Genomic DNA, 21,533 nt, shown 5'->3' on the forward strand with positions numbered 1-21,533 from the left:
AAAATGCATTACAATACCAAAAATTCTTATTTGTTGTAAAATATGCTTAATTTTCCTAATGCAGAATATAATTTATTTTCATTTTTATTTTGGTGTGAAATATGATCCAGTTTGTTTATTTATTATAATTTTTTTATTTCAACAAAACAATCACAACAAAACAGCAACAGTGTTCATAAATGATGGGGGAGTTGAAAAAGTAATAAAAATGAGTAAATATTAAAAATAAAAATAAGGCATCTTCTTGACAGGTTGCCAATTTTTCAGCACATCACCAAAACATGACACTGGTAATATTTTCACCAAGTCTTGTTTATTCTTTAAAGCTTATTTTCATGTCGGTAGTTGGAAATTCAAAGTAGTCCATTAAAATGACTGTAAATCATTGTTTAATCACATTTTATATGTGACTTTTGATCAGTCTGTATTGTTAGTTTTCTTTCTGCACACGTTTCATTGTCCGTTTACATACTGTATTTGACTACAGCGTGGACAATCATCACACAAACTGATTTAATTCACCAAAATACATTTGTGCATGCACTCAAACATGTCAATAGTCTGTGACGCAGAAAGAAACATATCTTACAAATGTTGTTCAGTGTTTTATGAGCATTTTTCACAACAGAATGCTCGAATTGAGGCTTTCAAACAAGAGCTATAGGACTGTTTCACTAATAAACTTCCTGACCTCTGCTCTTTGTCTCCCTCTTCAGGCCCGGAGGAATGGGCAAACAACCGCAACAAGGCGCCACCAGCAAGGACAAGCAAAGGAGTGTACAGAGAGCAGCCGTATTCCCGGTTCTGACCAGCTACACTCCTTCGTGTGCCCTCCCAAGTAATGGATTTTCTATGGACTCTATTTCCTTTTTTGCAAATAAAATCAACCAAAACGACAAAAATAGAAAGTTGAAGAAGTTGATGGGTAAAACAGACATGGAAGAGACCCTCACAAACGGAATATTACGGGATCACCGGATTATGTAGTTTAAATCAGAGAACCAATCAGAATTCAAATAGACTCACTTATGTCGGAGGGAGGCGGGCACTAGCAGTTGGGGGCGGAGTTATATGAGGTGTACGATGTTTAGATTTAGCAGTCGGTTTTTTGTAGATACTTTTTTTTTTTTTTTTTTTTTTTTTTTGATGGGTGATCAGCTTCCATGTGTCCCTTGTAAATTTGACCTTTAATGAAAATTAAGTAGGAAAAAAGTAAAAGAAAATCTCAGTGCACCTGTTGTTTTTCTTCTTTTCTCTTTTCTAAATGGAAGGTTCTTCAGCGTTAAAGGCCTTATAGGAGCATGTCGTAAGAAAAAAAAAACTGTGTGCAGTTTCAGTTGCGATGAGAAAAGCCTGCATAGTTTTGTCTGGTTTTTGTGTTGAGCGTTTAAACCCTTTAATGAGCTCTGTGGTAATAGGTGTTTTCTCCTAGTGAGCAATCTACTTTTAGACCTTCTCAGGAGCGTCTAAATCAACATTTTTTGACTATTAATCTGACTGAAATTCACAGTATCATGATTGTGGCTAAAATCCCCAATTCAGTTTCCCAATTTTTTGGTGATATATGATAGATTCCTTCAAGAAATACATCAAGGTAATGACGTTTCCGCACACTTTCCTGTGCAGTTCTAATCCATTATAGCACATATAATCCTTTATACACCACTAATGTTGGTTAGTATGACATATAGCGTGGATGGGTTAAAAATAGTGACAGAGCATTTAAAAACAAACGAAAAGCATCACTTGTGATAGTCTACGAAATTTAAAGGGAATCCAGCAGTTTTTGGCACATTGTGTATCCTTTAAACCTTGTTGTAATGCATTGTAAGTGCACAGCAAAGTGTTACTGGTCATTTCTAAACCAAATACTGTTGACTAAAGTTTAACTAGTACTCTTTTATAAAACTATTAAAAGTCTAATCAAATGTATGCTGAAGTTTAAAAGGTGATAGTAATGAAAATTATTGTGGTACTGGTGGTGGCAGTTTAATACATTTCTGTTAAGAGCTATAATATTTGTAAGCTTGTGTAAGCCCTTTAATTCTCGTCTCAGTTGATTATAAAATAAACTTTTTGAAAGCAAAAATATCATTGTGTTTGAGAGCACATTTTGTCCTTGTTCACATTGTTAAAACTTCATAATCTAAACTAACATCTGATGTGTATTATCATTAAAAAAAAGAGTAGTGTACGTCAAGAGAAAAAAGAATGGGGAAAAAAATCCTTTAAGCCCACATAAATGTGAAAATAAAACAAAAAGTTTAGTTACCCCCCCCCCCCCCAACTTTGTAGTATTCCCTTTTTAAAAAAAAAATAAAAAAAATAATCTGATGCATGTAACTATTTTGACAAGAATTCCCTGTGCAACCAGCACAATTAAATTCATCTGTAATATACCGTACCCAGCAGCTTGAAATAAATTTCCAATTATAAACCTACCTTATTATCTGTTATAATTCTTTCTACTTGAAAACACACGAGACTCTTCTGTGGTAAAGCATATGAAGTTAATTATCTACTAATATATCTTTAATCCTACTCCTTTAGATACGGTACTATTGCATCAGTAAGATGCTGCACATGGAAAGTAATTCCACATATTGTCTTTCATATTCTAAGATTCAATAATGTAAGCAGTGGCTTTTTGAACTTGGTTCTTTTTGGGGATTTCTGCTTGCTGTTTTTGCTCTTTCTTCCCCCTTCTGGTCACATGACCATCTCTATAGTCCACTAAACAGCCCGCCCCCACATGACCTCTAAATGACCCCAGCTGACCTCAGAGCTGATGAGGATGGCGGTAGCTGTATTTACAGGCCTTCGTTCCACAAGGTAAACAACCCGTCACAATCTAATCTCATCTAAACTAGCCCTTAAACTGAATAAAACAAAAACAAACCTGTTCATTCAAAGCTTTTCTTGGCTGAGGAACTTAAATTAGAAGTAAAATTGTAAAAAGATTAATAAATAGCTGTAATATTGCTTTAACAAATCATTATTATCACCAATTATGTTTAAGAAGGAGCTAAACTTATATATTTGTATGTGTGCTATAGCTTGAAATAAATGAATGTTTAATATTATCATATTATAAGCTTTGTAAACCATTGCACATTTATGGTAAACCTGTGTTTGTTTGTGTCTTTTTGTTGTTGTTTTTTTATCAGTACAGGTTCAGTTTTTATGTATCTCTTTTCTTTTTCAGATTACGATAGCTGAGCCTGAAGCCGTGAAACACCACTGATGCTCTTCTCTTTTGATTGTTTGGGGTGAGCTTGATGTTTTGAAAAATTCATTTCTGAGCTGTTAAATGAATATGCGTGTGTGTGTGTGTGTGTGTGTGTGTGTGTGTGTGTGTGTATATACATATATGTAAGTATGTATATGTATCGATATATATATATATACTTTTCGATTGTTAAAACAGAATTCTTTTTGTTTTTATTTATTTGATTGATTGATTTTATCGATTGATTGATTTTTATCGATTGATTGATTTTTATCAATTGCTTGATAGATTGATTGATTGATCTATTGAACTAACTATGTGGAAATTTTCCTTTGGCTTCTCATGAAAAAAAACCCTTCTTTTTATTTTTTTATTTATCTTTTGACTAATTTATTGGGTATTACTTGAACTGTTAAATTAATCTAAATTAAATGAATATATATATATATATATATATATATATATATATATATATATATATATATATATATATATATATAATATATATATATACACACACACATGTGTATATATATATATATATATATTCAGTTTGAATAGAATAGCAAAATTATTACTTCATTTACATGGTTTTATACTTTGTCAATTAAAAAAGTTTTTTTTTTTTTTAAAGGAAATGCAAAAAATTAAAAATGCATTTCATATCAGTCACTTGTGAAGCTGCATTTCAGTTAGGATGCTGTTTAGAAACTTAGAAACTTGCTGTACTGGTTGAAAACAGATCTATGTAAACACCCTTACAACAAATAATGACACTCTTTTGCAAGACTATCTAGAGTAATCTGCCTTTCAGGGAACACAAACACTTATTCCTTCCCTTAAAATACTCTCTAGGTGGTCTCTAGTACTATTGTAATAATACAAGGCATTTAAACACAAATGAGGGGTTTAATGTGTAAACTAACCGAAGTCGTCTGACAGTATTGATGAAAGCAAGAGTTCTAAGTGCGTATGCAGTTAAATCCCCGCCTCGAGAGAGCATACATGCTTTCCTCCGGCAACTGTCAAACAAGAGCTTCCCTGGCATGAGAAGATAAAGAGCTGAGCCGTAGGGAGAGGAGAGACGGGAAGAGATCTCAGAGAGTAATCCTATCAGTGCGACTGCTCTCCGTGTCTGATGACTGCACTGAGTGCCACCCTCTGCCTCGACACTCGTGATCTAGTCTCGCGTAGACTGACGGCAGAAGGTCTCGACTCCTTCGCAGGCTTCACTGGCCAAGGACCGCCCAAGACGACGTCTGACCGTCATGTTTAAGGGTTGTCGATATCCCTACGATAACAGAACGGCGTGCATCCACTAAATGAATCATTCAAGAACGTTGTTGCGAGGCTTTCTTTTTCCATGAGGGGGTTTGGCTCCACGACTGCTTTGTTTCCAGCCAGACCTTTAAAGAACGCGACACGGAAATCCTGCAGAATTCAACCAATCAGATGACGACTTTGAAACTCCCGAAGTCTGTATTTCCCACTTTTGTGTGCCTTAGGCGGTTCGTGGGTGTGACGTCTGAAGCTGAGACTACCCATGATCCAACATTATTGGCATAGAGAAGCATACTTCTTCATACATATTTTCAAAATACAATGATTGGGGATGCACTAATCCATACATTGCAAGTATGAGTGCATTTCTTTTGTCTAAAAGGTTCTTTAGAGTTTCAGCAAAGAACTCTTATCAAGTTTTTTTCAAATGTTTTTCTCAAACGTTTTTGTTCCCACTTCTTTCCCCCACCACCACAAGTGTAACAAACATGCAAGAGAAATGATGAAACGACAGTGTTTATCTCTCTATAACCTCCCTAGATAGACCAGAGAAATGGCTGCATAAATTGGTTTTTCCAGATTACATCATGGTCATTCGTACACAAGAAATGAGCAAACAAAAATCACAGAGAAAAATACCTATGCTCTTTTTGATAGCATACTCAGACGCTTAAAACCCAACAATTTTTTTTTCCATAAAGAAATAGATTTTTAGCATTGTAACCTTTCAAGACAGGCCTGCCATGAACACCGAGGGTTTTACTCAAAGGAATGCGCTGCTGTACGAGCCATATATCAGTCTGTTATGGTTGACAGACTTTGGTTGCATTAAAATCGCAAAGTGAAACACGAATTTCTCTTAACGCCCCCCTGAAAAACTAGTCCCATCCGAATAGGGCTAGAAAGTGTATTTGCCATTTGGTTTTGTTCGTTTGATCCAACTTTTTCCTGTTTTTCTCTTGTTTTAGGGAGGTTTGGCCGCATCATCTGATCGTGAAAACTAAAACTGCACGGGCGCTACCGTAGAGAGCTTGTGCTTAGCAAGAAAAGCACAATGAGCAGACTTAAAAAGTCCCTTGTGGCCCACAGAGGAGCATGACACTCCTCAGGGAAGACTCAATTTCTACTGGAACTTTCTCGAAAAGGCTTCTGAACCTCTACGAGGTCACAAAGCGCCACACTAAGAGCGTTAATGTGCCAATAACCTGCAGACGAGCGGTCCAGCCTCCTCTCGCTCAGGAAATGGTGCTCTCTGGTCCTCTGGGGAGGCCGTGCTGGGAAAATGGTGCTCTCACAGCTGGCTCAGAGGCGCGCTGTACGCTCTACGTGCATTTTGAAGCAGGCTGCACTGAGGGTGAACCCACTTCTGTCAGCAGACAGACTTATGGGTTATGGGGGCATGTGTCATGTGCTAACACATTAAGACGGGAATTTACTCTTCTCACAGGAGCCGGAGAGAGAAAGACAGTCAACGATATGTGAATGGGAGAGGCAGAGTGAATATATAAGCTGCATTTATCACACGGAAATGGGAAATGAGATACAACGCAAGTTCGTTATGAGGATGTCAAATGAATTATCTATCCCAGAAATATTTAAATGTATCATTAAAGATTATTTATATTATTGTTGTTATTAATGTTATAATATTATTATCTGTTATATGTTGTTGTTGTTGTTTTTTCAAGAACATTTGCAGAAAATTTGAAATTATACAGCTATCACTACTTGTACATGTTTCGTGACTAACATGTGAAGTGGCACTTTGAACCAAGTAAATTGGTTAGAGTGAAGAAATAAAAATAAAGTGAAGACAAAATTTAGTGTCACTTTCTTGCCTTCAAGTTGTATGACTGTCATGCTTTCCAGGGTTATAGTCGACAAGTAGGGGGTCACTGTTTCCTTCATGTTTCTATGGACTTTTGTTATGAATTTGTCTTGTTTCGTTTGACTTATTTTCACCCGCGTATACATAGCCCTTAGTTTGTCCCAGTCCTTTGTCTGGTGTTGATTGTGTTTGATCATTTTTTGGGGTGCTTCTCATTTCTTATTTGTGCATCCTCGCGACTTAGCTCCACTCCCTTATGCCTGACCTGCCACAGACTGAGTGACTTCTGCAAACCTATGAGATCATTACAAATCACACTGTACGACATGGATCTAATAAACTTGGGTACGATATGTAGACTACGATGGTGACAACTATTGAATCATAGTCTATGATGCAAGTTAGTATAGAAGAATAAAACGCCATCAGCATGCTCTAGTGGTTAACAAATACAGCAAGATGAATCACACTTTGGTAATTGTGGTTTTTATGTGCGCTGAAAAAAGAGGAGAATATGGATGCAGTCATGGCTAGGGAAAAGAGGCATGCAAGGGAAAAGAATTTTGCAAATGGAGCTTGAGGTAAGTAGTTTTGAGTTTAAGCGCCATGTCGCGTTGATCAATACGCCATTTCATGTTGCATTTTTGTTGACAAGTCAGTAGACATAGGTCATAGCAGCAAACACTCTGAGATGATCCTGCTAAATGTCACTGTCAGAAAATTATTGCAGGCTATTTTGGGTCACAAAACTGTGACAACGGTTCCCAGAGGACCATCTTTGAACCTCTCTCACTGTATGACGTTGGACCACCGTTTAGGAGCCCCGACCATATATAGCCATGATAGGTCACCTTCCGTCTGGGATAGCCCAAAATAGTACAATGAGTAGCGATATTAGGATACGAGGGAAGGATACTCCTCAGATGCCTTTAAAGATGGCTGAGTTCGATCAGAGGACTGAGGAGCAAGGAAACAAGGAAGCATCTATTTGAGTATTGAGAAGCACCCTTGGTGATTTAAAAAATATTTATTTGGTACCCATTTTCTTGTAGTTGGTTGCACAGAGCACACATACACATGCCATCAGCTCACATATCTATAACATCCTGCAGTTAAAGTCGAAAACTGACCCCATTAACATTTACCATCCAATCAGTTCCTGCTGGATAAAAATAAGTCCCGCCCAAATTATGTTCACGTTCAGTGTTGTCCTGCGGTGCTGTATTTCAGCACCATGGACAGTGACAGTCTCTCCACCGACTGAAGTCATTACTGTTGACAATCTAAAATTTAGAAGTAATGTAATGACTTCAGTATGACTTCAGTAATGAAAAGTCATGTAATGACTTCAGACTGAAGTAATGACTTCAGTCGGTGGAGAGACTGTCACTGTCCATGGTGCTGAAAGACAGCACCGCAGGACAACACTGAACGTGAACATAATTTGGGCGTAACCCATATGTAACCCATACCTGTCCTAGTCTGATTATATTTCATTCACTGTTTTGGGATTTGTATTTTTTTATTCTCACTGTAAATAAAATCTGAATTTCTTTAGTGAGTCATTTACTACAACAACACTAAGTTGAAGGGCATATTCATAATATTGTTATGATATATACACATTAGATAGATATTCTAATTGAATTTATTTATAGTACAATACACGTTGTGATGGTATCTGCATCATATAAGCAAATTTTATTTATTTGAAGCATATGTTTATTTAGGCCATTTGAGTTTTTTTTTTTTTTTTTTTTTTCCTGAGCTCCATCTATTGAATCATTCAGAAATCTGTTTTTTCTTTAGTTGAGTTGGAGCTGGACGCCCATATGAAACATATATTGTACATATTGATCAGATTCACTTAAGTGTTGTTGGCGGTGATCGCACAAGGGAAACTATAGTATGTATTGCTACATGTTCACGTCTCACCATCAACAGAGGCTCGTTTTACTCTTCCTCTGGTTTCATTGATCAGTGTGGATGTTCTTCACTTCTTCTGAAACAGATACAGTGGATGTGTACACCTTTCAACCTGTTAATGGTTTTATGTGGTCTCATAAAACATTGAGAAGTGAATTTGAGAATCATTGGGTGCACAGAGCACACATCCACATTCCAACAGCCCACATACAGTATCTATAACATCCTGCAGATAAAGTCAACATCAAATCAAAAGTGACTCTATTTACATTCATCCAATCAATTCCTTGATAAAATCAAGACCAGCCCAACTTTTTTTCTTGTTCAGTGTTTTGGTTCACTTAGAATCATGTCACATTATGTACATGATATTGGTACCATTTCATGCTGACTTTGAGTGGATAAGATCATTCTGGGTTTATACTTATATACTACACTTATATACTCAAATAAAATAAAATATTTATGAGGAACTAATTCATCTCATTCTAGTCTCGTCTAGTCTAGTTACACACTGTTCTTGAACTTTTATAAAGAGCTAATCTGTTGTCTGAGGAGTGGGTGTAATTTAAAGGGGCCATATGTAGAATTCAGAAACTCTTATTAGCGACACCGGTGGCCGTTAAGTGAACTGCAGCCAGCAACTTATTGCTCTTCTCGCAGTCATGCAAACGCAACGTACAAGAGACTGAATGTGATTCAATGGCCCGATATACTCACAGCGACATTCTTTTTCGTTCTTTGCTTAGAAGTAAAAATAAGTTGAAAATACCTTTGCATGCATTATAAAAAAAAAAAAAAAAAAATAATAATTTGGATATTTAAGTCATTTCAACTTAAATGACATTAAACTTGTTGAATGGCACATCCTTTTGATTTTCCCAGCAAAAAACGTCCAGGTTTTTATAGACAACCAAGGAAATCTGGGAAGGTCTCGTTTTTTAATTTTCGTCACATGAATTTTAATTAATACATGAAAATTCTTACATACAGCACCTAGTGCAACAAGTTCTTTGGTATATTTAATGTTTTTCTGCTTTGTCTTACGTACAGGACTCTTTACATTTTGTACATGTATGGCACTAATTCACCTGTGGATCTCAAAAATTATTTGAAATTACACTGTAAAAAAAAGTACAATCAACCTAAATTATGTTAAACTGACTTGAAAAATGAGTTGAATCTTGTATAACTTGTAATCTTGTATTTACTTATTTTAATAAGTTAAAGCAATGTAAAAACATATGTTGTCATAACTTATTGATCATATCATTTTTTACAGTGTACATTGATGTGTATTTTTTATGGTGGTTGAAACTAAATTAATTTTCTATGCCATGCAATAGTATGCACAGCTTTTAAAAATGACCTAGCCAGCTTTTTTCATTACATCTATGCATCTCACACTTACTTATATTTGCTTAACTCAAAGTGTCTGTTGCTTTTCTCCTTTATGAAACCTCTGTGATCACCTTAAAAGTTTCTTTATGTTCCTAAGAGGCTGCAATCCGCAAAGATCAATAAACCTTTAGTCGAGTGTTTGAAGTTGGTTTCCTGGCAGAGAACCTGTTTTTCACAGGGTTTTAGGGCAGGCGCAGTGGTGCATGCGCACATTTAGCCAGCGGCCCGTCCTCTGTTTCAGTTAGAGGTCAGGATCAGGGCTGAGTCAAGGCCTCGTCATCTGTAATACCACTAGGTTTAGTCATTGCATAATTAGCCTTGTGTTTGGTAAGGCCTAAACACACAGCTTTTAAAAGGTGTCGCAAAGCCTGTGCCAATTATGGAGATGGGACCGGTTTCATAAGAATAATTTTAAACATTTGCATAATTCTGTTAAATCATGTTAGAGACCTTTCCCCCCTAGCCTAGATTATTAATTATTATTATTTTATTTTTTTTACATGTCCTAATGAGGGGTTGACATTTGTTCAAGTCAAATATATACATACAGTAGATAAACACAGAAAAACAAATAGTGGCCAAAAGTGAGGAGATATTTGTTTGTAATGGCTCAATCAATCAATCAATCAATCCATCCATCCATCCATCCATCCATCCATCCATCCATCCATCCATCCATCCATCCATCCATCCATCTAGTCATTGTGGGTTGACAGTGTAGTTTAGGTACATATTCATATTTTCCATCATGTTCAATATTGTATGTTTTCTCGGCTGCTTCTGTAAAAGCTAATATTTATATCTGACCGTGGAATTTTTTTGTTTTCGTGGGACGTTTCTCCCAGTGTCTTCGACTGAAGTAAAAGAAGTACATCTGGTGGTCTCTTTCTGTCTCCCATCCTCTCTCTTTGTTCAACTTCATCACATTGAAACAAGCTTGAAGTGTAACTTCAGAGAATGAATCATTTTGAAGCATATGGGCTGACAGTCCCTCATGAGTTACTGCTCCTAATTCACTCATCAGAAGAATGAAAGTGTTTGAAATATCAACAGAATATGTTACTTTTTGCATAAGCAATAAAATATAAAAAAATAAATAAAATAAAGAGAATTCCTTCAAAACGTTCTGTCTTTGATCATTTGTGTTCCCTGATCTACCATAAATATGAAATAATAAAAATAAATTATAAATGTGTGGTGTTTAAAACTGTTGACATGATTTAGTATACAATCATAAAAAAACATAATAATGTTTATAAAAAAATAATGAAATATTTTTAACTGTCTCATCAAGTCTTTATAAAATTCCTTCTCCTTCCCCATGCTTAAACATAGACAACTGAGTTACTGGTTTTGCTATCAAAACATTTGAATAATTAATTGATGAGCTCATTTTCCTGTTCAATATGCAGCCCTATGTCACAATCCACAGTTAAGGTGAACCAGGAAATTGACGGGAGCGAGTGCTAGATAATCTGTCTCTCTCTCGTATTATTTGACATTTGGTACATCAGATTTAGAGACATGGTCATATATACATTTAATTTCCCCCACTTCTATTCCATCTGGATGAGAGGTCAAAGTTTGTTTCACAGTTTGCCGGAATTTAAATCATCCTCACCATAAATTTATCAGGAAATGACAAGAACTTTCTACACGTACCAATCTTTTCATCTAAAGCTCTTGGTGATTACCCAGGTCATTTGTAAAGAGGTTACATTTAAAAGGAGATTAATGGCCTCACTTTAAGCCACGTCGAATGATTCAAATAGACCTCAGAGAAACTAATAACCCAGCAAACACATTTACGTTGTGGCAACGTCTGTGGCACGTTGCATTTCTTCTATGGCAACGTCGCTGTCTACGTGCTCGCAACATTGTAGCAACGTAGAATTGTAAGACGCGACAGGGCTGTAGCAACGTTGTTGCGCGACATTCAGCAACTGAGAGACGACGTTCTGACAATATTTTTATACTGTATGCTGCTATATCCCCCATTTAGCATTTTGTTAGATAATTATATACTTTTTATCGTTTGTTTATCTATATTATTATTTAATGGGGCTATCAACACCTGCAACTGTACACTTTGAAGAGTAAAAATTACACAAGGTTTCGTTAATTCAACTTTATTAAAACTGCATCTGGTATCAAATTGCACTTCCAAAAGTAATACATTTGTGGGAAAAAAAGAGAAATAAATAAACGAATATACAAATTTATTTTAAGTATAATAAATGAAACATAAAAAGCAAAGGCAGATAAGAACATTTAATGAACAAAACCGGGTCTGTATGGCAGACAGTAGCCGAAAGCCGGACGAGAGGAGCAAAGAAACGAATGAGACTAAATCGTAAAATACTAAAAAACTAACCAGTGCAAGCGAGGCTACATTAATCATATTAGAAATTAAAGTTGTAGGTTGTGTTTGATAGCTGAGGTAGGCTAAATTAAACGCAATACTCACGTATCCTTGCTCGATGAAGAACGAGACAACACAATGAGCCCAACAGGTGGTTGGGATTTAAAATGCTGATTTTCCCGCTTCAGGGCAGTGACAAGTACATTATGTTGTCCAGACACCCTCGGCACAACCTTAAGCAATGGCCCTGAACGGTGGTTCAATGTCAACATTGTGACAACGCTGTAACAACCTTCACCACACAATGTAGCTCTAGCAACCTTTTGGCCATGTTGTTAAAACGTTGTTAGAAGGTTGGGTACGTTGCGCCAACGTTCTGTGTTTGCTGGGAAGGGATTCAAAGCAGAGAATAAGACATGCACACACAGATACTTTGGGATCTTGTAAAACCGGGTTTATCTCAAAGAGAAATAAACTAAATGTGTCTGTGGTGGCTATTCTCTATTTCTGTTTATTCATTTTTATCAATCTTTCTTATTTTTTGGGAAATTAATTTAAATAATTATGCAACATGGATAGATGTCTAATAGTAATAATAACTGAACTAACAATATAAATATCATACAGACTATATGGTTAATTTGCGTCAACAAAAGTTGCCGATACGTCTCCTCCTTCTTGTCCTCATGCGGTAACGCAGGCCGCAACACTTCCGCTGAGAACAAACAAAACAGTTCAGCTTCATAAACGCGCCAGATTTAAGATTTCCACAGAAATGTTAATTAAATTAAATTTATTCCTCTCACAAAGATATAATATGACTTGGAATATAGCACACAGAGCCGTAATTGTTACCTCTATGACGCTGTTATGGTACTTTTGGGGCTTTTTGTTCGTCAATGTCTGCTCCCACCTGCGTCGTGTGGAAACAATGAAACTAAACATTTCCAGCTCCACGGATAAAGTCACACGACACGAGTAAGTACACTTAAAACATTTTGGGTTAACTAAACCTTTAGTATATCCTTGAATAGATGAATACATCCAATTTTTACTTTTTAAGCATTTACAGTTCATGACCTGACATTGACACCACCATAAAGCTGTTTTGATATGCAGTCAACCTGACAAGAAGATGACAAGTGTCATACTGTGAAGAGGTTATCTTCTCAGAGAAAATATATAATATGACGAAAGTTAAGTACAGAATGATGGATAATAGAGCAGAAAAGAGCGAGTCAGCTTGTCTTAGAAGGAATAAAGGAAAGGTTACTCTCATGATGTTGATTTCTTTTGAATACTGATGTTTTCCATCCTCTATCCTTGACTTTAACAAAAAGTCTTTCCGCGGTTTTAGACCATTAAGACCTCAATTAGTATAGTTTCTTAAACCGTTTCACTTATGAGGACCTGTGGCTGGTTTATATTGATTTTTGTGTGTGTGTAAACAGTTTACTTTATATAGGTCGGAGTATTTGGTGTGTCAACTTGTAATAGATTGTGGACATTGAGATGAAAAAACACTCAGGACTTCAGTCTGTAATTTCAGTAATTGTCTGCTGGGTATACAGTAAAGTGTAAAGTGACATAACAGTTTTCTTCAAACGCAAGATCTGCCAGTTTCTGTGCCATGTGTTAGTCATGCCATCTTGTATTGAATGCATTCTGAAGGTTATGGAATGTACCTCTCTCAAGAATGTTAATTGCTTGGCAGATATGCCTATTTCTCAAAAGAATGGCATTAATGACTAACTTATGTCTGAAAAATGTGAAATAACCGAAAATCTGTGGCATCAACCCTTGATGTGAATGTAGCATTGACAAATATGTAGCCATATGCAGGTATTTGCAACGCATCATGATGCATTGTGATATTGAATCGAATCGTTGACATGATAATTGTAATTCATTTGAATCGTCAGACCAGTTACAGAATTGATTCACACCCCTAGTTGTATAAATTTTCCTTTGTTTTAGTTCAATCAAAACAGGGGAACAAATTAATACAACGTAACCATGATTTAGGCTACTAAAACAAGGGAACAAATTATTATATCGTGCACACAATTTAAGTAAAACATATATTTTGTCTGCAAATCATGTGCAGGGCTCGGTACTAGGATATTACATTCTGGCAAAAGTTTTATGATATTCTTGTGTCTAGACATGTCTTGAGTTTTATTGTCCATTAAAACTACGAAAGTAAGTGGATAGTAGGGGGCAGGGTAAGATTTTTTATTTTTTTTTTATAGAAAAGTGACTTATTAAACCCACAGTTTGATTCGACCAGTTCACTTTGCCAGAAGCTGTGAGCTGTTACGGCACTGGCACACAAAAAAAACCTAAAAAAACAAAATGAGAGTGGCATTTTTTCTCAAAAAAAATTGCTGGCAAGGCCTCAGAGGCTGCAGCTCTAACTGCCCTCCCCTTCAGCTACTGTTCCCCCTCATCAGCATCAGAGACTGGCAGCTCGCTTCAATCCTGAGGGGGAGATGCCGTGTCTGGGGAGACCGGCCTGCATGGCACGGTCTAATTGGGGCCCGAGGATGAGGGGCCCTGCTGCAGCTGCCCTGTCAGAGGAACGAGGGTCCCGCTACAGCCACCACACGCAGTTACAGGTCAATGAAGAGGAGAACCACAGCGAGACATGGCTAGAAGAGAGTTGAAGAGGCTGCAACATCTGAAGGCTGTACACGTTTTTTTAATTTCATAACAAAATTTCATCTTCGAAGATTGAGCATAAGCGCTTTCAATTCTGTAAAAGCGTGAGAGAGACAGACAGAAATAAAAAAAAACTATAAAAAAACAATGAAAAGATAACAGAAAAACAATCAGCCATTTTCCTTATCTCTGTGCCCGTAGGTCACAAAATAGCCAGTCAAACGGGAGGGTTTATAAATTAGAAATATGTAAATTGAAAGGCTTGATTTGTATTCCGGCTTGATTTGTGTTCCTCTGAGACTTTTCCCTCATATATGACCATTATATTGTTTTAAAAGGATTATGTCTAACAAAAACCATTCTCAATTGAGACAGTCAGTAGTTATAATGAAACCGGCTCCTTCAAATGGAAGTCATTTGAATTCAAAAGCAAGAGGGAGTGATTTTTAAATGAAGGAACCCGAGTTAATGAAGAAATGTGGAGGCAGCGTTCGGCTGCTGAATTAGGGAGAAAGAAAAACAAGATGGGATTTGCAGGACTTGAGAATACAAGGTTGATTTTCAAATACAGCAATTTTGTGCCGTGCACAGAAATCAAATTATAAGGCTGCTTTGATTTTCATATTTGCAGCGTGGTGTTTCTTGTCTGCCGTTTGGTCTATTTGGTCGTGCATTAAGGTAATTGTAAGGATCGTCTGAGTTTATTTTAGCTGCAGATTTGTTCTGCATTTGTTTTTCCTAGGCACTAAGATATGTGAGGAACAGTGAGGCTTTTTTCCACGCTGTGGGTTTTGGCACCGTATCAATCCTGATTCCTGCCTCAGCATTTCAGCGTGTTGAGACCGCTGCTTGCACGGCCTTTGCTGTCCATGATAGAGAGTCAACAGTGACAAGCAGGTACGTTTGACATTACCCTTGACCAAGGACTTGAAAACCCCAGGAAAACATGTACACACACACATAAATACACATACACCAAAGTGCTCCCTCAAACCTATTCAATGTGCTGATTTCCCTCTGCTCTCATTTCTGTCTTCTCTCTCCTATTTCTGGTTTTAAATATCACTGACCAACATTTATGCAGACAGGAAGAAGGGATGCAGCCTTGTTAGACTGCAAAATTCAACATGCTCTCAGTTTAACAACAAAGTGTAAAACAATTGTTTTGATGAAATGGAAGTAGCAGCTTTCTTCTTCTGTATTCTGTACATCCAAATGTAATGGATTATTGAAAAAGTAAAAAAAAGTTGGATTTGGACTCAATCTGTGCTTGGGTTGTGGATTGGATGTTGAGATGTGGCCAACAGATGAACGTGAGCTTCAAAAAAGAGCGAAAGTCCAGTTTCAACGTAATGTGTAGTTGTGACATTGGTCATTTGTTTTTTGCCTGGCTACCAGTTTTTCTGTAGCTTGCTAAGTGCGCTATTTGAGCAACGTAAACACAAATTATTAATAAAATGAAAAGAAATATCTGATCATCCTCCATACAACAGTCACTGTTTACATCTGATATTGTCTGGAAACTCTTGTCTTACCGAGGCAATGACTGACGGCTGTATTCACTTCCAAAGAGCTCTGTTATCAGCCCTGCAGTGGAAAATGAAACCATATCCATTTCGGCTGGGCCGGATCGTAATAAAATGGAACGGTTAAAGGGTAACTCTCGCCAAATTGCAACCTAGGCTATTTTTGTTAATCTGCCCGAGTCAAACATTCGTGCAAAAGCATAATTAGAATGGAAACGCCACTTTTAAGTTTGACCGTAATTTAGTTTTCGGTCAAAATGCCTTTTGAATGGGAGTGGTAGGGGCACTGCAGTGATAGCATCAAAATCGCTATTGGAGACTCGGCACAACATGAAACTGTGCTTGAAGTATCACCAGGGGCTCTACACATGAACTTGAGCATTGACTACATTGTTTGTGTACACAGAGTTTACTAAAAAGAAAGGTTTTGTACGACTCACTTTATCAGTTAGTGTTTCCGGTGGCTGGAATTTTGTCAGTCAAAAGTAGTCGATCTCCGAATGCGACGTAACATGAGGAGAGTAAAGATGGAAAGATACAGTAATGGTTTGGGCCTACGCTGGAAAAGTGGCTTTTTGATTAAAAATTTGATCGGAAAAACATGTAAAAAATTAAAAGGATGCCAGGATGATTTGTTCACAATAACTTCTATAACATGCATTTAGAAAATAGAATTAAATTTCATGTCATGCCAATTTTAATGCTGAGAAGTTGTTTTCTTCTTCTCATGGTGTCTAGTGTTGTTACTAGGGGTGCAATGGATTGTATTCGCAGTTGATCTGTGAGCCATACGGAGCAGGCCCTATGTTTCGGCACGCATGTAATTCGCTGATTAATTGCTAAGTTTAACCATTATAGAGTGAAAGTTTATCATTTGCAGTTTTGCACATGTTTTTTTGGACAATTTACAATTCAAGTGGTTTTAAACCATTCAAGCGCAAGAAGAGGTGAAAGAGAACTTGATCACGTGCACACACACAGAGAGAGGCGCATTTCAGATTGCATTTTTTATCTTACTGTATGTCTCAAACCCTCTTGTGCCACCAACAGCTCAAAGTTTTAATTGTTTATCTATGGTTCTTCTTATGACTTTTGAACCATGCGGTCTGGAAAAGTAATCTGATTCCTTGGCTTATGCTGAGTCTCATGCGTACTTTGTTATACATTTTCATTTGACTAGATTTTCCACCATCTTGAATTTTCTGTAGTGCATTGTTCGGACCATCACTATATATGGGACAATCAGACAATCTTCAAAAACCATTTGTTTTTAATATACCAGATTTAATCCCTCGTTTTCACAGACAAGGCTTAAATCTAGGCTTAAAACTGCATGTTTGAGCTGTTTTAACTGAAAGCAACTGACATATCTTGACATTGTTTTGTCTCAAGAAACACCAGTAATGTTTTTTTTTTCTTCTTTTTCTAAGGCATGTTTATAAAAGCCATTTAAATGCCCTAATTGAACCAAGGCATAATCCTGGCTTAATCTAAGCCCTGTCTGTGAAACCAGGCCATAATTTATAATTTAATGCTTTATTCAGGGTACCATTGATACAGTTTATGGAAACAGTGTTACCTGGTCAAAAGTCATTAGCAATTACATTTTGTAATTCTACAGTACTTCAGATTAAAATCACCACCAGAGATATTATTGGATACATGACTATACAGTAAGTGTATTTATTGGTGGGATAGCTTGTAAATAATAAAATGTACATGTCACATGTAACTTGGACGCTGTAATGTGATGCATAACAAAATGTCTGTTTATACTGAAGGATAAGTTAAATGTAGCCTGATACCATCAGCTATAAACGAGAGATCACACTAATTACCAACAACAACAAAGCCTCATTATTATTCCCTGCATGTACTGTTTTGCAAAGCGATGAACCAGCGTGCCTGACATCTCCATCATTACGTTTGACTGAATCTCATTTCATCACCTTTGGTGCTCATGTGGTCGAGAAATTGTGCTAGCATGTAAAAAGTCTTGCCGTCAGCAGTCCCTGCTCTTTTGAGAGCCTCTCTTTAGCTCTGAAGGGTGTCTGGGATAATGGTGTACGCCAAGACTGGCTCCGAGCAAACGCAGTGTGTGCTGCGCGCAGAGACAAACGGCCACATCGGCATCTCAAAATGAGTTCACACCCTCAATTTCATACCTGCTATTCATTTCTTCATGAGAAGCGTTCTGATACGCAGCTCAGTTTGTAAGTATTGTTGTGTTGTGTCTTGTCGCTGTGGCCAGAATGTGGGAGTTTCATGAGAATGTGTTATCTTTGCCAATATTCATATGCAAAGCACAGTGCAGATGGCTCTAAATGGACAAAAATGCTAATTTCATCAACTTTAAAATGGCATCAGATTTAGTTTACCTGAGCTAGACTATTTGGCACATTATCATGTCGTACTGTTATTGTTGGCACTGCTAGGGAAAACAATCTGAGGTGCTTACAACATTGTGAGTTTGATTTATCAGAAGAGTGAATATACAGAGATGGGCTATTTTCTCCCAGGATGACGGCCTGTTTCTGTAGTCTCAAACGGATTCACTCTGCTTCCATGAAGTTGTTTTGTAACTTTAGGAGGTGCCATTATCTGTGCATGGTGTTTTCTGTGTCTGTTCCTGTATCCTAATTGTCTCTTACCGGAATAGAGGAAACAAATTTTCACCTTTAACTTTAGTTTTTAGCCCCTTAAAGCAATAATAATATACTTATGGCACATTGTGTATTTTATTTAAACATAATTTTCAAGAAAATAATAGTTTACAGTTTGAGGATAAGTTGTAAATTTCAAAGCTACAAACTCCCAAAAAAAAAGAAAAAAAAGAAAAAGAAAATAAATACGTTGCATAAAGAAAATGTAATGTAAAATTAGTTTGTTTGTTTTTTGCATTGTGACATTTATATTATATTATATTATATTATATTATATTATATTATATTATATTATATTATATTATATTATATTATATTATATTATATTATATTATATTATATTATATTATATTAGACAGTGTTTCCCATAGTATTTTTGTAAAACTGTGGTTGGTGGGCCTCTAGGGGGGCTGGCCGCCACAAAAAAAATCAATTTATGGGAAACAATGTTATATTATATTGTATTATATTAGCCTAGAAATCTAGACGCACCCTAGCTGCAGCAAAATGTATTTTGCAGCCAGGGCAGTCTAGCAACTCTCCATTGACTTTCGAGCTGCAAAAACCTAAATTGGGTCAGGCCAATCACGTCGTCTTTGGCCGCGACTCTGGAGGACTTGGAGTTAGGTTTTTCTTTGAGAAAAGAGCATAGAACGGCACTTAAGTCATTCTTAAAAAAAGGAAGATGTAAATATGATGTAAAGATGTAAAGATGTTCTTGCGTAGTTTTGCTGGCCAGATATGGCAAAAGTTGAATCTATCAACTAACGTCAGCTCCGCTCCACTCTGGTTGGTTGAAGCGCTGTCCTATTGCATGCAGAGTGAATTTGAAAGACAGCCGTTTATCCCGCCCCACGGATTGAGCCGTGTCTATGGTGAGTTGCCAGACCCAACATCTTGATGTAGGTCTGGCTTGCCAGGCTAGTATTATATTATATTATTGTATTATATTATACTATATTATATTACATTATTCCATTTATATTTGTAATCTTTAATTGTATTATATTTTTTAAATTTAACTAAATTTATTTGTATTTTAAATGACAGTAATGCTACACTTATTTATGCTTTAAAATAGCTATTTAATGCTTTATAATTCAAATTTGTTTTTTATTTACAATAATAAGATGAGACTAGCCTACATTTGAAGTGGATCAAAAAAGTTAATCAAAGTTGTCCTAAGACAAGAACAGGTATTGTTCGAAATTCACGTATAACTTTGATTGAAAGGTTTTGATCCACTTCAAATGTTTGCATAGCCTGGCTAACGTCAGACCTCTTTCTCATTGAGACGTGGTCTGGGAACCATATGTTCATTTTCTCGTATTTGAGGCGTGGTTTACGAATGCCCAGAGCCGTTTATTGGGCGATACGAATGTCTATCAAATGCGCTGTACGTAGCTCATAGCCAATGGTTTCAATTATACCAGATGACGTATGTAGAGCGGCAGAAATTCGATGAGGAAGAAGACGAAATAAACTTGCGTTCTAAACTACTTAGAACACTATCTAAGGCTGCATCGAAAGGTAACTTCGCGTCTGATGCCATGTTGGGTCCATAGATATAAACAAACTGCTTCGGTGTGTCGCATAGACGTCGTCATCGTCTTGCTGCTCCCTCCCCGTTCTGTGATTGGTTCCCTTTTTGAGGGGAAAATCTGGTCCATGGTGTCCAGGCTGCCTAGCAGCGTGAATAAAATTGCGCTGCGTGCAAGGCAGCATGGGGAAACCCAGGCTAATGTTGGCTACTATAGATTGTGCATTACAGTAATGAGAATTTTCCTGAAAACATTTTCACAAGGGTCCAATGGTGTTCTTTATTTTCTTTGGACAAAGAATATATTTCTTCCTTCTTTACTTTCTTTCTTTCTTTCTTTCTTTCTTTCTTTCTTTCTTTCTTTCTTTCTTTCTTTCTTTCTTTCTTTCTTTCTTTCCTTTTTATTATTTATATTATTTATTTATTTAGGGGAGGGGAGATTCCCCAAATATAGGATTTTTTTTGTTTTCAAAGTTTGAGACACACAGCACAGAAAAACCTCAGAGAGTAACAGAACAACAAAACTCTCCCCGGTCTCCAGTATACCATCACTCTTGTTGTGTTTCTTGCCTGAAGGCGTGCATGAGATGGAGAGCGAGAGAGAGAGAGAGAGAGAGAGAGAGAGAGAGATGCCTTCCAGCAGAGCATAAAAATGACTCCCTTCCCTCCAGGGCCATTCTCTCTGGGAGCCAACCCTCAGATCGTCTTTAAAGAGGTCAGAGGTCAGTGTCAGACTCACCCAGAGGCTTCATGTAATGTCTTCACATGATCTGACATCTTTTGCTGTCTGATATGTGTCCTGTCACAGCAGCCTGTACAGTATGAATGCTTACAGATGTATAGATTTGAGTAATGCCTGAAATAAGCCTTTTCAACTTGACAGTTGCATGGATTCCAGAGGCTATGATTAGAAAGTAGCAAAACAATTTGACTTCTTAAGAAAATTGTATATTAAGTTATGCGAACAGTATCCAAAACTATACACTGTCACAAGGAATGTTTTCTCTGTGGCTGTTATAAGTCTCTGTTATCTTTGGACTTCATTTCGGTGCAAATCATAAAGCCTTGGCTATCTCTGGACCTTGTTTAGGAGGATCGCGTGGCTGTTTTTTTGTT

General features: G+C 36.9%; 1 protein-coding gene across 4 annotated transcripts in view; it reads left to right on the forward strand.

Moving 5' to 3' along the window:
* Nucleotides 1-6,317, forward strand: part of khdrbs3 (KH domain containing, RNA binding, signal transduction associated 3) — a 144,288-nt gene extending 137,971 nt beyond the window's left edge. The window contains exons 9-11 of one of the 4 annotated variants that reach the window (XR_013822024.1): nucleotides 717-838; nucleotides 3,206-3,269; nucleotides 5,479-6,317. Coding sequence is in view for 2 of the 4 variants with exons in the window: in XM_079879055.1 (XP_079735181.1) it covers nucleotides 717-808 (92 nt within the window). In the remaining 2 variants the exon portion in view is untranslated. Of the gene's footprint in view, nucleotides 1-716; nucleotides 2,085-2,729; nucleotides 2,843-3,205; nucleotides 3,270-5,478 lie in introns of those variants that run through there. The other 3 variants (XR_013822025.1, XM_079879055.1, XM_079879054.1) reach the window with 3 other exon arrangements.
* Nucleotides 6,318-21,533: the final 15,216 nt, after the last annotated feature.

This window comes from Squalius cephalus, assembly GCF_949319135.1.
Source record: "Squalius cephalus genome assembly, chromosome: 8".
NCBI lineage: Eukaryota > Metazoa > Chordata > Actinopteri > Cypriniformes > Leuciscidae > Squalius > Squalius cephalus.